We start from the raw sequence: 18689 nt of genomic DNA on the forward strand, positions 1-18689 counted from the left end.
TTGCTATGGGTGTACCATTGCTATGGGTTTAGCCAATTATGTTAGAGCTTGCAGTAGTTGTATAAGATATATAAAGTATGTAGAAAACAATAAATTTTCCACTTCTTTTGCTTCTAACTTGATTATTGATTGTCGCTTGACCGTCTCTACCGCGACGTAAGTCCATACAGACAAATGGTCCAGAAGTATATAGAACACTAACACACTATCAAGGAAATAAGCTTTAATACTCCTGAAAAAGGCAACACTATGGCCATCGTATTTCTAAGAAAGTTAGAGATTGTTCTACCCAGAAAGGAAATATTTAATGGAACAAATACTCTATGGAGTACGTGCCACAAAAACCCAACAAACAATACCACCTCCCAGTTAAAAGATACTACCAGAAAACAAAATAGCAGAATAGCAAAAAAAGGTCAAGGCCAGAGTTACAAAGTCAATGAGTTTCAACAACTTCAATATCAACAAAACAACTGTCTCCAGTAAAGACTCCACATATAAAAAACATATTAAGGAAGAAATATTGGAAAACAGTTTTTCCTTTAGATTCCTCCTACAATAAGAAGCTGAAACATGACTATAGCACTACACTGTTACCGATGTATGAAAACACTTAACAGCTTCCCACTCTTGTAGGATATACAAAAATCAAGTAACATAAAAGTGTACTATTTAAATACCCCAATATTTCACACCACCACCCAAAACTTAAGTATGGTACTTAACAACACCCTTGCCATAATGTTACCATATTCTTACCATAAGGAGAAATGAGGTGACAATGGGGGACAAAACAAAAAAGATTTGCAAAACTGTTAGAGAAATCATCAACACTTGGAAGAAATTAAGCTGTTACAGATAGTTTAATAACTGCATTTAAGTTGACAAGAAGCAGCTCTGGAATGATTTTCAAGCTGCAAATATGAACCCTACAGTTAAACATTTTACCAATCAGAATTACATTTTACTGGAAGAAATCATCCAAACCAACTACACATATAATCCACTTTACAGTCAGTCTCTGAACTGTTCAATATGTGGGGACTTTACAATCCAGGATCCATAACTATGTTGCTCTAAGTAGCTTTGCAGCAAATTTTTAGCTTCTTGGTACAATTCAGATTCAATCTAAAAAAAAGAAACAGAAAGATCTCAGCAATGATGGTTACAGAGACCTGTGTTCTTTATCATCAGCATAATATGCACAAACAGAAATCTTGTAGAAAAACACCATCTACAAATCTTAGTCTCCTCAGTTGCCGACAGTGAAAGTGTTACAGACTCTAAAAACATACTCTTTTGAGATGTTTGGGCATTTATCTGGATGAGACAAATGTTTTGTTAAATATTACTCTTTTACAGCATCTTTTCAGTTTCAATACTATCTTTACAAATAAACTTCTACTATCACTCAAAGCAAAGATAAACACATGAACAGACAATTAGCAAGCCGTTCTATTTTGAAGTAGTTTTTGAATCATTTAAAAAATTATCTCTTGCATGTTCTGACAGAAGGAAAAAAAAAAAAAAGACAGGTACTTTATAAAAACTTAATAACAATTTTGGAAATAAAATATATTTCTTGGTCAAAGGAGAGGAAAAACCTGGGAAGAGTTACCAAGAAGTACTGGGAAGATGAGACTACCTATTTCCAAGTATGGACAGGAGTGAACTGTGTTTACAGCAATCAAGAATCACAGTAGCTTCTTTAAGTAATTTATCTGTATTTTTATATGAAAAGGAAAGCCTGGGACCTAATGCTGTCTGTCCATGAACAATTCCTACTTTCCTACTCCTCTGTGACCTAAGAATACTCCCATGAGACTACACTGTGGTAGAAAAGTATCTACATATGTACGAAACAAACATAAAAAGTAAGATTGAAAAGGAACTCATGAACAAAAAACCCCCAACTTTTTTAATCTGAAACTATCTTACATGAGGAAAATGGCCAGCAACCTCCGCATGCCGAGACAAAACACAACAGACCTTCACAGAGAATGTCTCAAGATTAATTCAGCAGTTAATTTTACTTGAATATAGCCAGTGAAGGAGATACAGCTGTTCAGGAGAAGTCTTCAGCAAAGCAGGAAGTCACCCCTGGCTACCAAACCAGCTTTGAGAGTAGCCATGAAGCATCTCCTTATTGAAATGTCCCCTCCCATACCAGTGAAATAAAGAGCTAGGATATTAAAAATAGGATATAGAAATTAGGCACTCACGAAATGAATGTATAACTTAGTTTAGAGATAAAGATGGAGGACTTAGAGATCAGGCTAGGGACTAGAGGCCCATTAGTTAAAAGATAACTAAGATTAAAAATAGGATAATAGATCATAGTTGATGGGCCAGAGAGCAGAACAATATGGAAATCTTGATTAATAGAAGCTGTGAGAGAATGCTTCCTGATGGAATAGGAAGACCGCCCTAAAAACCGGTCAAAACCAACCCCATGGTCTGGCCTGAGTCCAAGAGGCTACAGAGACTGTGTAAGGAACCAAGGTAAAAAGTTCAACAGTGAAGAAGAGGAGCTACTTCATCTGCGCGACTCCAGACCACGACCACCAGGACACACTGTGCAGACGCACTAGGAGGAGACTGGGGCGGAACATATGAAAAAGACTTTCAGGCTCATTATAATACAAAGCAGGGATAGGTTATGCATATGCATACGTGTATCTTGAATATGTAATGCTTTGTAACATAAAGCCAAGACAAGGTGCCATAAGAGGTGCGCACGTTTGTGGTGGAACAATCCCCCATGTGCCTAAGCGCTGAATAAACATACCTACTTTCTAACCTTAGAGGTTGTGGAGCCGTATTTCCGCAAGTCACCAGCTTACCTTAGCTTCATGGTACGTTGTAACCTGAAGCAAATCATTCCGTTCTGCTTCCTTAGCAAGCAATTTGAAACGACTAAACATGGCCGCCTTGCAAAGGCGACTTGCCATGGAAGCACCGCTTTTGAATGGTGAGCTACAGTCAAAATGAAAAAAAGAGTAACAAAACTCAGTAACGAATACATTACAGTATATTGCTTTGACGATTACAGGATTTTTTTTTTCCCCCTCTAATGCTTTGTGAATACAATCACATGATTCTACTTCCACTTTCAGTGAGCAAAGCTAATGCGTATCAGCAGCTGTGAGAATTTAAACAAGCCAACCAAAAATGGTTTTCAAACTGGAATTCATTTGAACAAGGATGCCAACTGGTTTTATGTATTGTGAAAACTAACACATTCACTACAACAGACAACGGAATAAAGACATCTCAGTTCAAAGAACTATTTGTTTTCGTATCTTGATATCTCACTGTGAAGTTAAAAGATCTCTAAAACTACATCTAACCATGAGACGCATTCACCTAACACAGGAGAAAATGACTCTATTTGGGTAATACTGTGGCCTCCATGCATAGCTTAAAAAGGGAATATGGCAATGAACCTGCACAAAACAATAATGCTAGCCATTATTTCCAACATAACGAGGAAAAATTCTAACCTTTCAGTGGTTTTTCCATTTAACCCATCCACAACTTCCAGTGATGTATCTGACAATGACCAATTCAGACTAAGAGACCTCTGTGTATAGTCCATTTGAATTGGGTGTGCAGCATTCACCAAGTAAGTATGGGATCTGTTGACCACATAAGGCATGGGAAGCTTTGATGTAAGTGCATCATCAACACGTCGTTTTACAGCTATTTCTAGTCCTCTTGTATCATTGCAATTTCCATTTCCTGTTAAACAGAAAAAGGTCACATATAAGCACATCAAGTAAAAAAAAAACCAACAACCTAATAACACAGATGTTTCCATTGGTCTACATTATATTCATTTTTCTACACATAATTCATGTTTGGAAAAATCAGTTCCTAGATTCAGTTCACAGAACAGAAATGATTTCACAGTTTCTTCTCCAGAGACATCATTACCTTCACTGGATGCATCCTTTTTGGAACAATTAATTCTTCATTAACTAGTTCTACTTTAATGGTGTCTTCTGCAAGGAGTGTAAGCTGCAACACAAACTTTGATGTTCTAGATTACAAAATAAGGTAGGGAGTTGTCCACATTACTCCATATCCAACATATTTCTGTCTGCCTAGTAAAAAAATATGCTTTGGTCCATAGTATCTCAAGGAATGGGCATAGAATTTCTATTAAATTCAAGTGCAATACATTATAATTATGTTTAATCTGAATACCACTTAAGTGAGCGTATCAGAAATTTTACTATCGCTTTTAAGTAAAAGTGCCCAAACTTCCTCAGAAGGAACAGGCAGTCATTCACCAACTCTCTCAAGATCGTTTGGAGCACTTCAAAAACCTTGTTCTGTGTTAGAAAAGGAAAAGCTGCTATATCTTCAATGCCTGAGGAACTCCTACATCTGTGTACTAAGTCTCACAATACAAATACTGAGAGCGAGGAACACCTGCAAACCTTCAGGATAATAAATAAAAGCTACTGAAATGAGTTCTGGTAATAATATGGTCTTCCTGACTGCCACAAGATCCTGAGAATTCACTATCACCTTGGTAAACCTTATTCCTCAGCAAAACATTTATTTGCATTAACCAATACAAAGGGGGGAGGTGAGGGGGGCACAGACCACGATCACACAGAAAACTGAACAAAGACTTTCCAATAGAGCTCTTAAAATACCCCAGGGCAAAATTGAGGGCTTTCAGTTAAATACTGGCAGCTCTTCCACCACTGTTCATTTCTACAGTTAACTGGCTAACACAGTCACCTTAAAGTCACCATATTTGACTGAACAGTTAACAGCATGTGTCACACTTGGTATTTTGTCAATATCTAAAATTTAATTTGTTATAAAACAATGCTGCATTTATTCTGTTACTCTAATACACAGTAAAGGAAGAACAACCTGACAAGACAAAACAAACCCACAATGACAAAAGAGCAAGCCTGAGTTCTACATTAGAACATTTCAAAGATGAGCGGAAAAAAAAATACACACTTAGTACCTTTTCAGAAAAATATTATAATTCTTTGAAGAACCATCTTGGTTCAGTTCATGCTTTATAAAATGTAATCAAACTGCAACTCGGAAACATACAAAAAACCCACTGAGATTTGCATTAAGCTTACCTACAAGAATAGTGTTGATATACACTGGTTCAATGAAGTGACTCAGCAACGCTCCCTGAATACCAACCACTTCCCATTTTGTTAATTTGTCACTAGCTGACATACTTCTGGCTCTAACAGTTTCAGGTGGACAGCAAACAGCTGGGTAAATCTTGCCTTCTACAGCAACATGAAGATTCAGTTCTTCACTAGCTTCGTAAGCAGATATAGATTGTGGACTGAGGTGTCTAAAGACAGACAACAAAGTGAATTTCAGTGAGAACTACAATAATTTCTTTATTAGAGTACAAGTGGTATCTGTTTCTCAGAAAACAATTATCAAGGAGATCTGGGCCTTACATTATGTTCAATATCTGTTAATTTTAGAAACACCTCCTTCAGCTGCTCAAATGACTGGAATCAGCATTTAAATAAGAAAAAAATAATTCAATCCAATCTTAGCCATCAGCTGTGCAAATATTAAAAAAGATCAGCATATGCTGCAAACAAGCTATCACTTTGTGTCTATTTAACACGGTGACAGAAATTACTTGGGAGGCTGTTCATCTTGTGAAAGAGCAGCTGTAAAGTCGTTAATCTCCTTTAAAAGGTAATACACTGCGATTTCTCAAAATATTTAAAACAAGCAGATGTAACACATTAGGGAGACACAACATCGATTGCCTGAAGCAAAATATTTTCCTCCCTGAAGTAAAGAAGGCAAGAAGTCAAAGCCTGAAGTTCTGAGTGAACTCTCCCTAATTTTATTGTAACTTACAATGTTATGGTTAAAGGTGCTTTTGCTTTACTACATTATTATAAAGCAACCATTTAATTTCGGCATAAGAAACATACTACTGCCTGTTAATAAGTGGGCACATTTCACTATTTCGTGGATTACTTGCAAGTAGTGCCTTTTTAAAAATTATCTTTAAATAACTCTACACATCAGCAAATCTGCTCTATTAGAAGAAAATACTTCCCACAGTTTGTCTCAAGAGACCACACACCAGAATGGACAAAAAGCTAGAGAAAAAGCGCTGAATCTTGATCCATCAACTATTACAGAGTAGCTAACAAACTGCATCCAGTCCCATCAACGCATTTCCTCCTAAGAGCAGGCTATGACACTGAAAAATAATTTAAAACCTTCTGCAGTTCTATGGGCTCCCCTGGTCAGCACAACTCCCAATAAACTGGCTGTGACTTCCAGTTCACAAGGCTGCCTTCCAAACACCCATACACAGTAGAAAAGCAGCTACCTGTCTTGTACATAAAGTTATGACTGTACAACTTTCAGGGACATTATTCCACTGCACCACTGTAAGGCACACAAAATATCACTGCTCATATTAACTTGGTGAACCTGCAATTGCTGCTGGTTATACGTCAAAACTATTAAATTTCTGAAATTTGTGGGGGTTTTTTAACAGAAGCTGGAAGCGTAATAAGCACAGGAGTGTATTTGTCCCATCAAGTTCCTCTCATTACCTTTATTTCTATAAAGCAGAGCAGGAGCTTGTTATTTTAATTCAAGGCTTTTTATACTCCAGTTCAGCAGTGCAAAGGATGACATTAAGTCACCACATCCACTTTCTCAGTGGTTAAATTTAATGATTTATTAGTATTTTAACAGTATCTTGGGAGGGGGGTTAACAGGTAAGCAGGTATCTGTAATAAACAAAGCATCATCCTGAAGCTATAACCCATGCAAAGTTTTTTGTATCGCCATATTGAGCTGCATCTCACACACTGAACACTACCACCCTGAACATTAATGCTTCCAAAACATGACAACAGCCCACCCCATTTGGAAATGTGTAACAACGCTTATTTTTGGCACTCAAACCACGTTTGTCACTGCAAACAAACTCATCTTCCACTATAACATCTCTGAAAATACCAAGGTACTTACAGATGTGCTTTTAACTGAGCCGTTCCTTTTGGAAGCTGATTCATGTAGAGAAAGATAGTCGTGTTTTGCTTTAGGATAAGCAGCTTGGAGCCTGGTGCTGTGCAAAATATGGATTTCCCTGTCCTCGCCGGATTTTCATTATAGAACAGCATAAGATGTCTATAAAAATACCTAAAAATAAAGTGTTAAGTAATGGTAAATGTGAAAAATACTACTTTGTTTACAAATACATGGACATACACATTTAATTCACATGCTTTGAAAATAATCCAGAAGGTGCTAACTAGAAAATGCAAGTGTGCTTGTATGTGCATTTGCAAAACTGAGAACTAGTAACTGTACACACACCCTCACCTAAGCAGAGCACGCCTGGCAGTAACAATGGCATGGCTGTCGTGCAACACTCTTCCACAAGGTTGAAAGCACTGACTGTAGTTACATTCTCCTGTTCCTAGAGCTACAACTTCATGCTGTCCACCTAAAAAAAAACCATTTCTTTTTACGTGGCTGTGGTGTGTTAACCTTGTCTGGTTGGCAGATGCCCATCAAGCTGTCACAGTCACAGTTCTGTCCCCCAGCAGGCTGGACTCAATCTTCAAGGTTTTTTCCAACCTAAATGACTCCATTAAAAAATACACTGAAAAAGCTTGTAGGTCAAGTTAAGGACAGGGAGAGTGCCTGCTATTTGCCATCACATGCAAAACAGACTCAATAGGAAAGATTAATATATTGCTAATTAGACTAGTATAGTGAGAAACAAAACCAGAACTAAAGACCTGTTCCCCTTACCCCATCTTCCTCCCAGGCTCAACTTCACTCCTGACTCCTCTACCTCCTCTCCCCCCCCCGCCCAAGGGGCACTGGGCAGCATGTGAAACATCAGTTCCTGACACTTCATCTCTGCTGCTCCTTCCCTGCTCCAACACGAGGTCCCTCACGCAGGATACAGCCCTTCATCAATCACTCCAGCCTGGGTCCTTCCCGCAGGCTCTTCAGGAATTGTGGGTCCCTCCCACAGGGTGCAGTCCATCAAGAACAGACGGCTCCAGCATGGGTTCCCCACAGGGTCACAAGCCCCACCAGCAAACCTGCTCCAGCGTGGGCTCCTCTCTCCATAGGGCCACAGGTCCTGCCCAGAGCCTGCTCCAACCTGGCTTCTCCACGGGCTGCAGCTTCCCTCGAGGCACATCCACCTGCTCTGGCCTACACAGCCTTACGCCTCTTTCAGACAGCACAAGGAAGTGCTTATGTTGGTCTTGAATGTTTGCACGACTGTAGCACAACTATGCATGAGACAGAGCCATCAGAACAGAGTATGTCAAAGGAGGAGAGCTACCCTTCCCGTTTATTTACCAGATCAGAAACGTCTTCCTCAAGGCTCTCTGGGAACACAAACAGCCTAGGTTTCCCTCTCCCCAGTACTCACGGTCAAAACAGACTTGCCTTTTCCAATGATGAAGGCAGCCAGTGAACTGCCACAACTTTGGTACTCAGGATGTTTGGTAGTCAGGCTGGTAAAGATTTCCTTAAGTGTCTGTGGAAGTTTTTGGTACGTAAGCTGTCCTCCTAAATAAAAGCCAGCAAGACACAAATTTGCAGGGGGGGAAAAACCCAGATGGGATCAACCACTTGCCAAATTATAAATCGAAACACATGGTAAAAGCACTACTATCAACACACACTTTTGGGATTCTGAAGATTATCACGATGGACAGGAATAAATTAAGGACAAGAATATCTAAACACTATGCTTTTTTTATTCATGACAATAGATCAGGGATATAGATCAAGTTTAATCACCTACTGCGCACAGGATGTCAAGTAAGGACAGAAATCCTGTTTCTGTCACCATTTCACCACTTAAATTCAAGCAACTGACTGAAGTTGTGTCTCTTTATAGAACCGATGGTCAATTTCCTACCCTACATTAGTGACACTAATTCCCACAGCATTCTTTAAAGAGAAGAAGTTGACAATAACAGTAACTTTGTAGAGATCACTACATGCATTGCAAGAAGAAAAAAGAAAATCAAGCATTTTCTAGGTAATTTGAATCGATAGGGAAAAACAAGACTATTCCTTACCCAAACAGATCCTTGAAACCCAAGCAGAACTCGTTGGAGTTTGGGACTCAGCAGTACAGGGAGGATCCAAGAATGTAACAGTTCAAATTGGGATGGACATTCCAAATTTCAAAACATGGATTTCACACTACTTCTAGCAAGTTACAAGTTTTTAATTCTCTAAGAATTTTCTGATTTTGAAGTCCTTGTAAGCATAGAACTATTTAGGCAGCAACCCTTAAAAGAAGATAACTACTTTTGAAAGTAGTAACTCAGTGTTGAAGCCTTTTAACCATGAACACTTAAAACCCCTTAGGATCAACTTCATATTGCTGTTACCCAGTGAGTAGCAAATCAAGTGCAACAGCAAGAAATAAACTAATTCCTTCAGTATTCTCTGCTCTGTGCTACAAACTGATGCAACTTCTAATACACAAAAGAAAAAAACAGTGGCAGAACAATACAAGGAATAACTCTGCCCAAAGGACTCCAGAAAACTGACAGAGACCCTGATGAAGCATTTAATAAAACTACAAAGAGGTTTTGCATAGGAAACCTTTAAGCCAAGCTTTTCAAATTCTAATTAGGTGTTGCTAGAATACCTACCTGACTTCTCAGAAACCTCTGCCCCTGTATACTTGAAGTTAAGTAGCTCATCAAGAGCCAGTTTAGCTGCATTTAATCTAGATTCCTTCTTGGTTTTTCCCAGTCCAGTATTGTAGCAAACACCATCTACCACGGCACAAAAGGCAAAATAAGGCCGTATGATACCACCTTTAAAGGAGGAAAAAAAAGCAGATACAATTAGTGACATTATCTTAAGTTACTTTTATCCACAGCTTTATGTGCTTATTTTCATTCCAGGGATGAGTACAAGACAAAAAGACAATTTTAGCAACATACAACTCAAACCCTTCACCTCCGCAAGAATTTTGGGAGCTTTCCTTTCATGCACTTTTCACCAATTTCTGGTAGCAGCCAGAATTTTATACAATTCATCTGATCAAACTCTGTAGTAATTAATTATGAGACACAGCTGTGTAAAGAACAAAAGGGCAGCCAAAAAGCAACATATGTGAAGGGTAGGGCAACCAGAGGAAAAAAAATTCATCTGTATTAGTGCCACCAATACTAACTGTAATAAAACATATATGATATTTGTTATTCAAATCTCAAGTTATGGTTAAATATATTATTCAGTAAATTAAATATAAAAAAAGAGATTGTGTTAATGTCAGATTGTATTGTAACTAAACTTTGTTGTGGTCAGACAGTGTTATGGTTCTGAGTGGTTTTGCACTTTACATGTAACCTAAGATTTAAAAGAAATAAGAAATAAGGCATTATGTATATAGTTTTTATGGTTAAAATCAGTTGTTAAAAGGGAGCTAAAATGGCCGCCGCCTTCAGGCCAAATGGTGTTATGTCTAGACACGTCTGGACTATGGATACATGCACACCTGTGCTGAGTCATCCCCCGCCTTCCCCACGGTGGAAAGCCGGGGAACATTCCCTGGCAACAAAAGCCTGCGAAAGAGAAGCCCGCGAAAGAAAAGCCCGCGAAACGTTGTTTACTACTAGCAGACCCCTCAGGGAGCACCCCCACCCTCATGAATATTCATGAAGGCTGCACTTTAAAAGGACTCCGGTTCGGGATCGGGATGTAAGGTGTGTGTCTTGGCGGAGCAGAGACTCCCCGGCACACCCAGCGCTGTTTTGCTCACTTTCGCTTGCTAATAAATTTTATTGACCACTAAAACAAATTTGAAGGTGGTTATTTCACTTTAAATTGCGATTAATCCGTAAAACTAACTGCAGAAATTCAGATAGTCTCAAGCATAAGCAAATATTATTTTATTTAGGTAAAGAAGAACTGTTTACCTGGCACACTAGTTTCTTTGAATTCTAGCTGTAAATGGTGCATTTGTGCAAACTGATGCAAGGCAGACACTGGGTGTATTAGCCCCTGTTTATACCTTCCAATAAACTCCTCTGTGTCTTTCTTTGGAGGATGTGCTGATGATGGAGGTGCCTCGGCTGCTTCCAAAAGAAAACGTTTTGAAACAACATTAAGAAAATACACTCTCCAACAGTTTAAATCTGCTTTTTTGATGCTCTCAGAAGAACAAAAAGCTAAAACATTTCATCTGGAGCAGTATCGCTTTGTACTAAACCCTCCATTAAGAATACAAGCAATTCAAACGGTGCGTTATCTCCTCTTTTAGAAGCAGCAAAGCTTTCACTTTGAGTACTGAATCCATTAACCTCTGAACACAGACATGTAAATACAACCTAGATTCCTCCTCCCCCCCCTTTGCAAACCAGTGATCAAATAAAAGTTGCTGATGGCAGCTTCAGAACAATGAAGCATGTGGTTTTGCACACAAAACTATGAAGTGGTGGAACTCCCTGTCATAAAGCACTATACAAGTTCTAGCAACCACGCACATTATTCAAAAAGCAGGTAACTCATTCAAAGAAAAACACCCACAAAGACCTGCCGAAGAGAGACAGCACCTCTGGCTGAGGTGTCCAGGACGAAACACCGGGACAGCTGCACTGCACCCCCACCCTGACCCCACGCGCTCACGAAGAACCACACTCGGAACCAGGACAGCGGGTGGTCGGGCAGTTCATCTGTCCTAGCACAGAGCCCTTCTGCTCTTCAGAGAGCAACGTGAGGCAGGTCAGTCAGGTCGTAAGAGAGTTCTGCAAATTCTGAGTAGTCCCGAGGCAAACCCACACTTGTGAGTGTCATTTGAAAGACAAACTCTTCAAGGAGCACGCTGTCTCTGGGCATTTGTCTTTGACACAGAGGTCTCCTACAGAATCATCAATTAACACTTCCTACGTCTTAAGAATCGGTGTGTTCTTTTAGACTTAAGAGGAAAAATGAAACCTTTTTCCCTGTATCAACTCTAGGATGGACGGAATCATCATTTTCAGGGTTGCCATATACTCACGCACAGTATCTGCCAGCCAAGAACTAAAGTAAACTGCCACCTTCAAGTCTCATAAATAGATGCCTTCACCTCAACACAACTATTCGACAAGACAGAATTCAAAATACATCCTGGCACATCTAGAACCGCAGTTAAAACTTTTCTCAATGATCTCTATGAAAATTCATGCAGCAGTACCTGGCCTGTATTTTGGTAACCTCTACAGCACTTTGAAAGTATAACTGGGAATTTGTAATTATGAAATACTGCAGACTATACAGCCCACCCTACAATGAATCTCCTGCTCTAACAATCTTCCAGTACCAAAGGACACAGGAAGAAGAGGAACAATTTCAAGCAGATGCTAAGAAATCATTTAAGCAAATACAGCAGTAAAAGCAGCAGGGGTTGCAACCCTTCAAAATGACGAAGTTACTTTCACTAGCATTAATAATGTATTTTAATAGCTGCTCCCAGTGTATACACTGAAAACTATACCTGGGTTTGGTGCCACCTTTGGTACGCTGCACGTGTCAGAAGGTGGAAGCTCTGGCCTTCCAGTCACAGCCTGAGAAGACTTCTTAAGAGCCCGAGCTGGCAAAGCCTTCCTTTGTACGAGGTCAGAAAGGGGTGTTCCAACACCCTGAAACCAGCCGTCGCTGCCAGCCATTCCTGACCAACCTGAATAAGTTTAACAGCGAAGTTATGTTAAAGGCATGCTGCAAACTCCAGATTTCTTAGTTAAGACGTTTCACAAGGCCCCTACGCATCGCTGGAACTCTGCTTGCCTAGAGGCTGGGGCAGGAGACCCGAGACTCAGCGTCCTTCCGAGCCCCTCACACCACGAGGTTCAGCGCCTCTCCTCCCGTTCGTTAACCGCCTCCCCCCCCGCTTAAGGCGGCTCTGCGCCTCCTCCTGCAACCAGCCCGAAGGTCGGGACGAGACACGAGCCCCCGGCCGGCCGGCCGGCGCTCGAGGCGAAAACTAAAGCAGCAAAGCGGCTCCCTCTCCGGCTTGCCGGCCAAGCTGGCGCCGGGGTGGAAGGCTGTGGGGCCCGATCGCCTCTCCTCCTCCTGCGCCGTGAGGAACCCACACCCCTCGGGCTCGCCCGCCCGGCCGTGCCGCTGCGAGGCGTTTACACCCGCCGGGGGACGCCTGAGGTGAGAGGAGGGAGGAAGAGGAGGCGGCGGCGCGGGGGGTGGGCGGCGGCTGCCCCTCCCCTCTACCCTGAGGGGTGCGCGCCAACCGCCCAAGGGCCCGCTCCGCGCCCCGCCGCCCCTCAGCGCCGCACTCCCGCCCGTTGTCAGACGGCGGATCCCTCCGCGGAGCGCCCGCCACGTGCGGCGCGGCCGAGGCGTGAGGGAGGGAGCGGGTAGGAGCGAGCCCCGCCTCGGCCGCCCCGGGGCCGCGCCGCCCCCCGCCCGCTGTCTCGTCGGCTTCCCGTGCCGCCGAGCGGCGCGTCCCGCCGGGCAGGGCGGCACCGAAACCGCCGGCGGCGTCACGGGCCTGGAGCAGCCGAGGGGGCGCGGGCGGGCGGAGCCGCGCCCTGACCCTCCTGCGGCGGGAGCGGCGGCGGGGCAGCTCCGCCCGCTCGCTGCCGCTGCTCGGTGCCGCCCTCGGGGTTTCCTACCTGGCGGCACCGGGAGCTCCCCTCGGCTGTTCCCAGCCCCCCCGGGGAGGCGGCCTCCCGCCCCTGCGGGCGGAGGGGGCCCGGCCCGGCCTCGCCCAGTCACCTCACCGAAATGATACTCGGTGCAAAGTTCCACTTAAAACACTCTTTTTTTAATCAAGGAAGTTGAACGAAAAAAAAAGCAGCCCTGGACAGTAGTTAAATTTTATTACAAGTGTAATAAACTTCATGATTTTTAGCACTAAGGCAATCACAGTTTCATAAGTTATATATATATATATATATATATAAAAATTTACACAAGTCTACATCAACAAATCAATTACCAGTCACACCAACGAGGGGCTCGGGGCTCGTGTTATGGCAAATAACGTTTATGAAAATTCACAGTTAATCTGCAAGTATTTTAAAGATGCAGGAGTCATATTGCACATCATAAAACAGCAGACGCCGAGGAGCAGATTTACAGTGTTCCAGCTATTCCTTCACAGAATATACATTGGTCATCATCATGCAATAACTTCAAATACAGAATGGTATCATGTACCACAGTAAACAGTTACTCACAATGTAAGTTTTAAATAGAGTAGCAAAAGGCTGTTAGGTTTCTCTTTAAACCATATTTAAATTCTGAAAATATAATAAAACACTTTGATAAAATCAAACGGAATTATGGTTGTCACATTATATTTCTAGTATTCTTCTTTGTCTTTTCCTTTCTTTTCCTTTTCATCCTGTAGTGCAGTACCAAGTTTCTTTATGAGGACCGACAAAACTTTGTCTAAAGGATCCATGACACCGCGCTGCAGCCACTTTGGAATAGTAGTCCTTGCGTGGTGAAAGCCCAGCTTTTGGAGGATGTAGTCAACACCAACGGGATCAATTTTTCTCCCAGTCCAGGATATTAATCTAAAAAAAGAGTAAATAGAGGACTCCATCTCAAATATATAAATATAGCAACTGGCGTTTGTAGAAAGCAAACATCCATTTTTACCATTGTTACTTCTGACCAACTTAAAGTCTAACAGCCATTGTTTCCAACTTAATTTATAGAGTTAAGCTGAAGATGACCAGTGGAATATTTTCTCCTCAAGGAGGCAAAAAACCACACGGGGCTGGCCTCCATACCATATTTAAATTGGTTTATTATTACTGCTAACACAAAATGCCAACTGGCAGGAGTTGTTTGGCACGGGTTGATGTGCTGTTTTGCTACGTGAATGAACATTTTGATAGGTGAATGAAGTGCTCCAGCAGTGTCAGCAGAGGTTAAAAACCAAACAAACACTGACACAAAGAAGAGTCATTTTCAGTGATTAGAAGTGCATATTGAGAATAGAGAGTTGCTGCTATACACACTCTTGTGCCAAATTTAAACTGCTATATAGCAACTAATACATAGTGCTTCTTTATTTTAAGGTAACTGCTTGAAGAACTAAAACTGGAATGCTAAAAATGGAAAACTGCAAGATGAAAAACTGTATGGCAGAAAGAGAATGGACTGTTGTAGGACAGAGTCAAACCCAATAATCTCTGGTCCTTAATGAGTTTAATTTTACTGTATCCTAAATTTGAAGAGCCTCCAACCGTATTTTTAATCCAAATAAATTCTAATCTAGCAATTAACTGATGCAATAGATAATTGCCTTATCCATTTTCTGTCATGTCCTGTAGCAGGTGTCTTTCCTAGCAGCACTAATAGCCAAAGATAGATGTATAACAGCATCCACATGACTGATCCTCTTAGGAGCTGAACAGCATCAACTTGGAAACATGTTTGCAGGAGAGTACCCACAGATAAAATGCATTAACAGACTGCAGATTAGCCTCATTGTTACCTGAGTGTGGGTTCCAAATGCCAAGTATTGCACATAAATTCTCTCCAGTCAACTGTAGTGTAAGTAATGCTTTCCTCTGCCTCTTTGTCAGTGGAGCTGTCCTCAAGAACACCAACTGAGTTCTTCTGCCCTGGACGAGCGGCCAAAATGCGAGGAGGAAAAATTGCTACAAAACGGAGAGAGGAAAACCCCACAAGTCATGAGCATCTCACTTGTATTCTCTTTGTACAGCATTTAAAACAAAAACGAAAGCAAAAAAAATCTGAGGGAAAGAGAACACCACCTTATGTTTCAGATTTACAGAATTTCCGGCAAACAGTTTTGGTTTGAACGAAGTGCTCGTAAAAATTATGCTGTGAAAACTGTAACAGACACTGGGTAACAATGAAACGTAGGATTCTTCCCTCTCTCTGTCAGCCCAACGCATCCATATAGAGAAGCTTGCTTTCAAATCTGTCACGGCATTCAACAAAGCATATTACGTCCCCTAAGCAAAATTCAGACATGCTCCTAGTTTAGAATATTTCTTTAGATTGAGAGAGTAGTCTCTGAGGAGGAGGATGGCAGGGGAATAAGTAAGTTAAAGCTTTGTCCAAAGGCACCAAGAGGATCTGAACGCAGATCTTACTTCAGTTTAAGTCCTGGGATACATGAAAGGAACAGCAGCTCCTGCTCCTCCAAACAACGTATTTCATAAAATAAAAACAAAACTGTGAATTTGGATTAAATTTTGATTTAAGATAGCTTGTAAACAAATTTTTTTACAATGTTCCACCAAAAATAGTTATCCTCCCCTTTTACTAGTTTCTGCACCTGTTGGACATTTTACTATAAAGTGCTTTTAGGAAGCGCTGCTAGCTGAGCTGTATACAATTACCTGTAAACAGATTTTGATATGATTAGTTATAAAAATAAAATTTCATAATTTAAGGTGTTCTAACATCATCTAAGTTATGTTTATACATCACAACATGTTACATCACATGAATGTGTTAGACTTTCTATACAGTTCAGTAGTAAGTGAAAAATACTATGCCCAACATTGAATTTGACACACATCAGAAAAACAAAATATGTGACTTTCACATACATGACTGTGTCACATATTTCTTTAAGGCTGCCACAAGAGTAAAGTACAGAAATTAAAGTCTAGAGCAGGACTGCTGTTGCAAAATTTGGAAAAACTTAAGATCAGAAGTTGTAAAACTTCAGATAAGCAGTTTTTCATTTCAGTGATGATGCCTCATCTGACATAACAGGTAAGTATTTGCTCTCCACAGCTTCCCTGAGGAGGGAAAGTGGAGAAGGAGGTGCTGATCTACTCCTGGTATCCAGTGACAGGACGCACGGGAATGGTTCAAAGCTGCGCCAGGGGAGGTTTAGGCTTGACATTAGGAAGCATTTCTTTACCAAGAGGGTGGTCAAACCCTGGAAGAGGCTTCCTATAGAGACGGTCAATGCCCCACACCTGTCAGTGTTTAAGAGGCATTTGGACAATGCCCTTAACAACAGGCTTTAACTTCTGGTCAGCCCTGAAGTGGTCAGGCAGCTGGACTAGACAGTTGTATGTTTCTTCCAACTGAAATACCCTTTTATTCTATCCTACTTATAGTAAATGTAACATCTGAAATAATTTTATCTGTGATCAACACTCACAGTGCTGTTACAATTTCCAATTCCTAATTAATTTAGTAGGTTTTAGATAATCATGGGAATAAGTACTTGTAAAGCATTAAAGCCACTAGACGATGACCTTCCCTTCCACATGCAGGTTAGTCATTCATCACTGCACTGTTTATTCACCTTGTCTGCAACAACAAAAATCAATCTGTTTGCTGCACTTTACATCAAACTCATTTGTCTTTAATTTGCTGCTCTTAGTAAAGACCACATATTGTTTAAGAATGAACGTGTCAAATTTGCATGCTGCGATTGAACATATTCACGTGGAAAAGTATTCTGAAGTCAGAAAAATACACGTCTTGAAAGAAACTCAATTGATGAAGGAACTGCAATATAAGTAACGTAACTTCCTAAAGTAGTTTTCATCTGCATATACTATCTTACATAAAGAAAAACTAAACATCAGGTGTCAAAACAGGAGCAAGTTTATGACTTAAGAGTGACTAGCACAAGTTCATCAGTAGTGGGGAAAGAACAGAAATTGAGGATATGTCTGTTCTCTGCAGCATATTGCAGGTAGGTGCTGCATTGGAGGCAACCAGTTGTTTTTGAACAACCTGCTGCACCTACACAGTGTAGCAGAGTGCCACACAGAGATACTAGTACAGCTCCCTGCACAGTGGTGGCACATCAGTGTAATGACACTACGAGGTTTTTAAGTTTGTACACAACTATTCTGTTTCCAGCCCTACAGGAGCTGACTTAAAATCAGCTCAAGTATTTCCTGAACGATGTTGAACTTTCTGAGAGGTGCCAAAATAGCTCTTGGCTTTCAGTCTAAAACAACCAAGAAAAAACGTTTTATTATTCTACAGTTAAATTTCACTTATCAGTGATTGAAAGAGGTAACTATTGTTTCATACTATTAAGTCCAGATTTCAAGAAGCAGATTTAATACTGCTTCTGTTGATCACAGAGGAAGCAAACTTAGGCTTAACTTTTTCTAACAAGTCAACTCTAATCAAAAGTGTGAAATACTATCAAATAGTCTTGACAACTGCAGATCGGCAGACGAGCATCACCTTGTAAATAACAACTTACCTTTTTCTTTTTCTTTTAGATAAGCAGATACCAAGTCATGCAGAAACATAATCAATTCAGCATCCATAGTTACACAGATGTGGTCTGTAAATTCAGTTACTACACTGCATTCCACCTTTGGTTTAACACTTGTATCTACAGTCAGATAAAAATAGTATTAACGCACTTACAAGTACACACATTATACACAGAAGTACAGAGAATATGAACACACATCATCTGAAATGACACTGCTGTTACTGAATCAGGGACGCAAAAGAGAGGAAGAACCACAATTAACACCTGTGTTCATCAGCCTCAGCATTTTTTAGAGATTTTTCCTATCAGAGTAACTTCTGGTATTTTATAAAATATTTTGAAAATAAAGAAATACTACCATGTAGCAACCTTGATCATCCCCAATGTGCAAAGTTGACCTAGAGCTTGTGCTATGCTATCAGTGCAAGATTTTAGACAAAAGCGAATGGCAGATTTGCTAGTT

The 18689-nt window shown here is 40.8% G+C and overlaps 2 protein-coding genes across 7 annotated transcripts in view; both read right to left on the reverse strand.

The window, feature by feature from the left end:
• Nucleotides 1–1014: 1014 nt before the first annotated feature.
• ADAD1 (adenosine deaminase domain containing 1) lies at nucleotides 1015–12686 on the reverse strand. The gene is made up of 11 exons (XM_074904382.1): nucleotides 12515–12686; nucleotides 10956–11174; nucleotides 9683–9848; nucleotides 9096–9163; nucleotides 8455–8577; nucleotides 7366–7489; nucleotides 7012–7182; nucleotides 5118–5344; nucleotides 3504–3741; nucleotides 2844–2976; nucleotides 1015–1128 (listed from the first exon to the last, which is right to left on the reverse strand). Exons 1-11 carry the CDS (start codon nucleotides 12684–12686, stop codon nucleotides 1015–1017), a joined length of 1755 nt encoding a protein of 584 aa, XP_074760483.1.
• A 1108-nt stretch (nucleotides 12687–13794) lies between these two features.
• The window catches only part of BLTP1 (bridge-like lipid transfer protein family member 1), a 119975-nt gene continuing 115080 nt past the window's right edge, over nucleotides 13795–18689 (reverse strand). For all 6 annotated transcript variants that reach the window (XM_074905139.1, XM_074905140.1, XM_074905141.1 and 3 more), the window contains 3 exons: nucleotides 18209–18343; nucleotides 15485–15650; nucleotides 13795–14555 (listed from right to left, as the gene is read on the reverse strand). In XM_074905139.1, coding sequence (XP_074761240.1) covers nucleotides 14339–14555; nucleotides 15485–15650; nucleotides 18209–18343 — 518 coding nt within the window. In that variant the 3' untranslated portion in view covers nucleotides 13795–14338. The remainder of the gene's footprint in view (nucleotides 14556–15484; nucleotides 15651–18208; nucleotides 18344–18689) is intronic.

Source organism: Athene noctua, chromosome 4, assembly GCF_965140245.1.
Source record: "Athene noctua chromosome 4, bAthNoc1.hap1.1, whole genome shotgun sequence".
In the NCBI taxonomy this organism is placed as follows: Eukaryota; Metazoa; Chordata; class Aves; order Strigiformes; family Strigidae; genus Athene; species Athene noctua.

Bases quoted from the DNA above. Each gene is read 5' to 3' on its own strand.
- ADAD1 (XM_074904382.1), bottom strand. From the start codon at position 12,686: ATGGCTGGCAGCGACGGCTGGTTTCAGGGTGTTGGAACACCCCTTTCT. The intron at 11,175-12,514 runs GTATAGTTTTCA...TCAAAAAAGCAG, and splicing joins AAAGGTGGCACCAAACCCAG to ATTTAAACTGTTGGAGAGTG. The intron at 7,183-7,365 runs GTGAGGGTGTGT...CTTTATTTTTAG, and splicing joins GCCAGGCGTGCTCTGCTTAG to GTATTTTTATAGACATCTTA.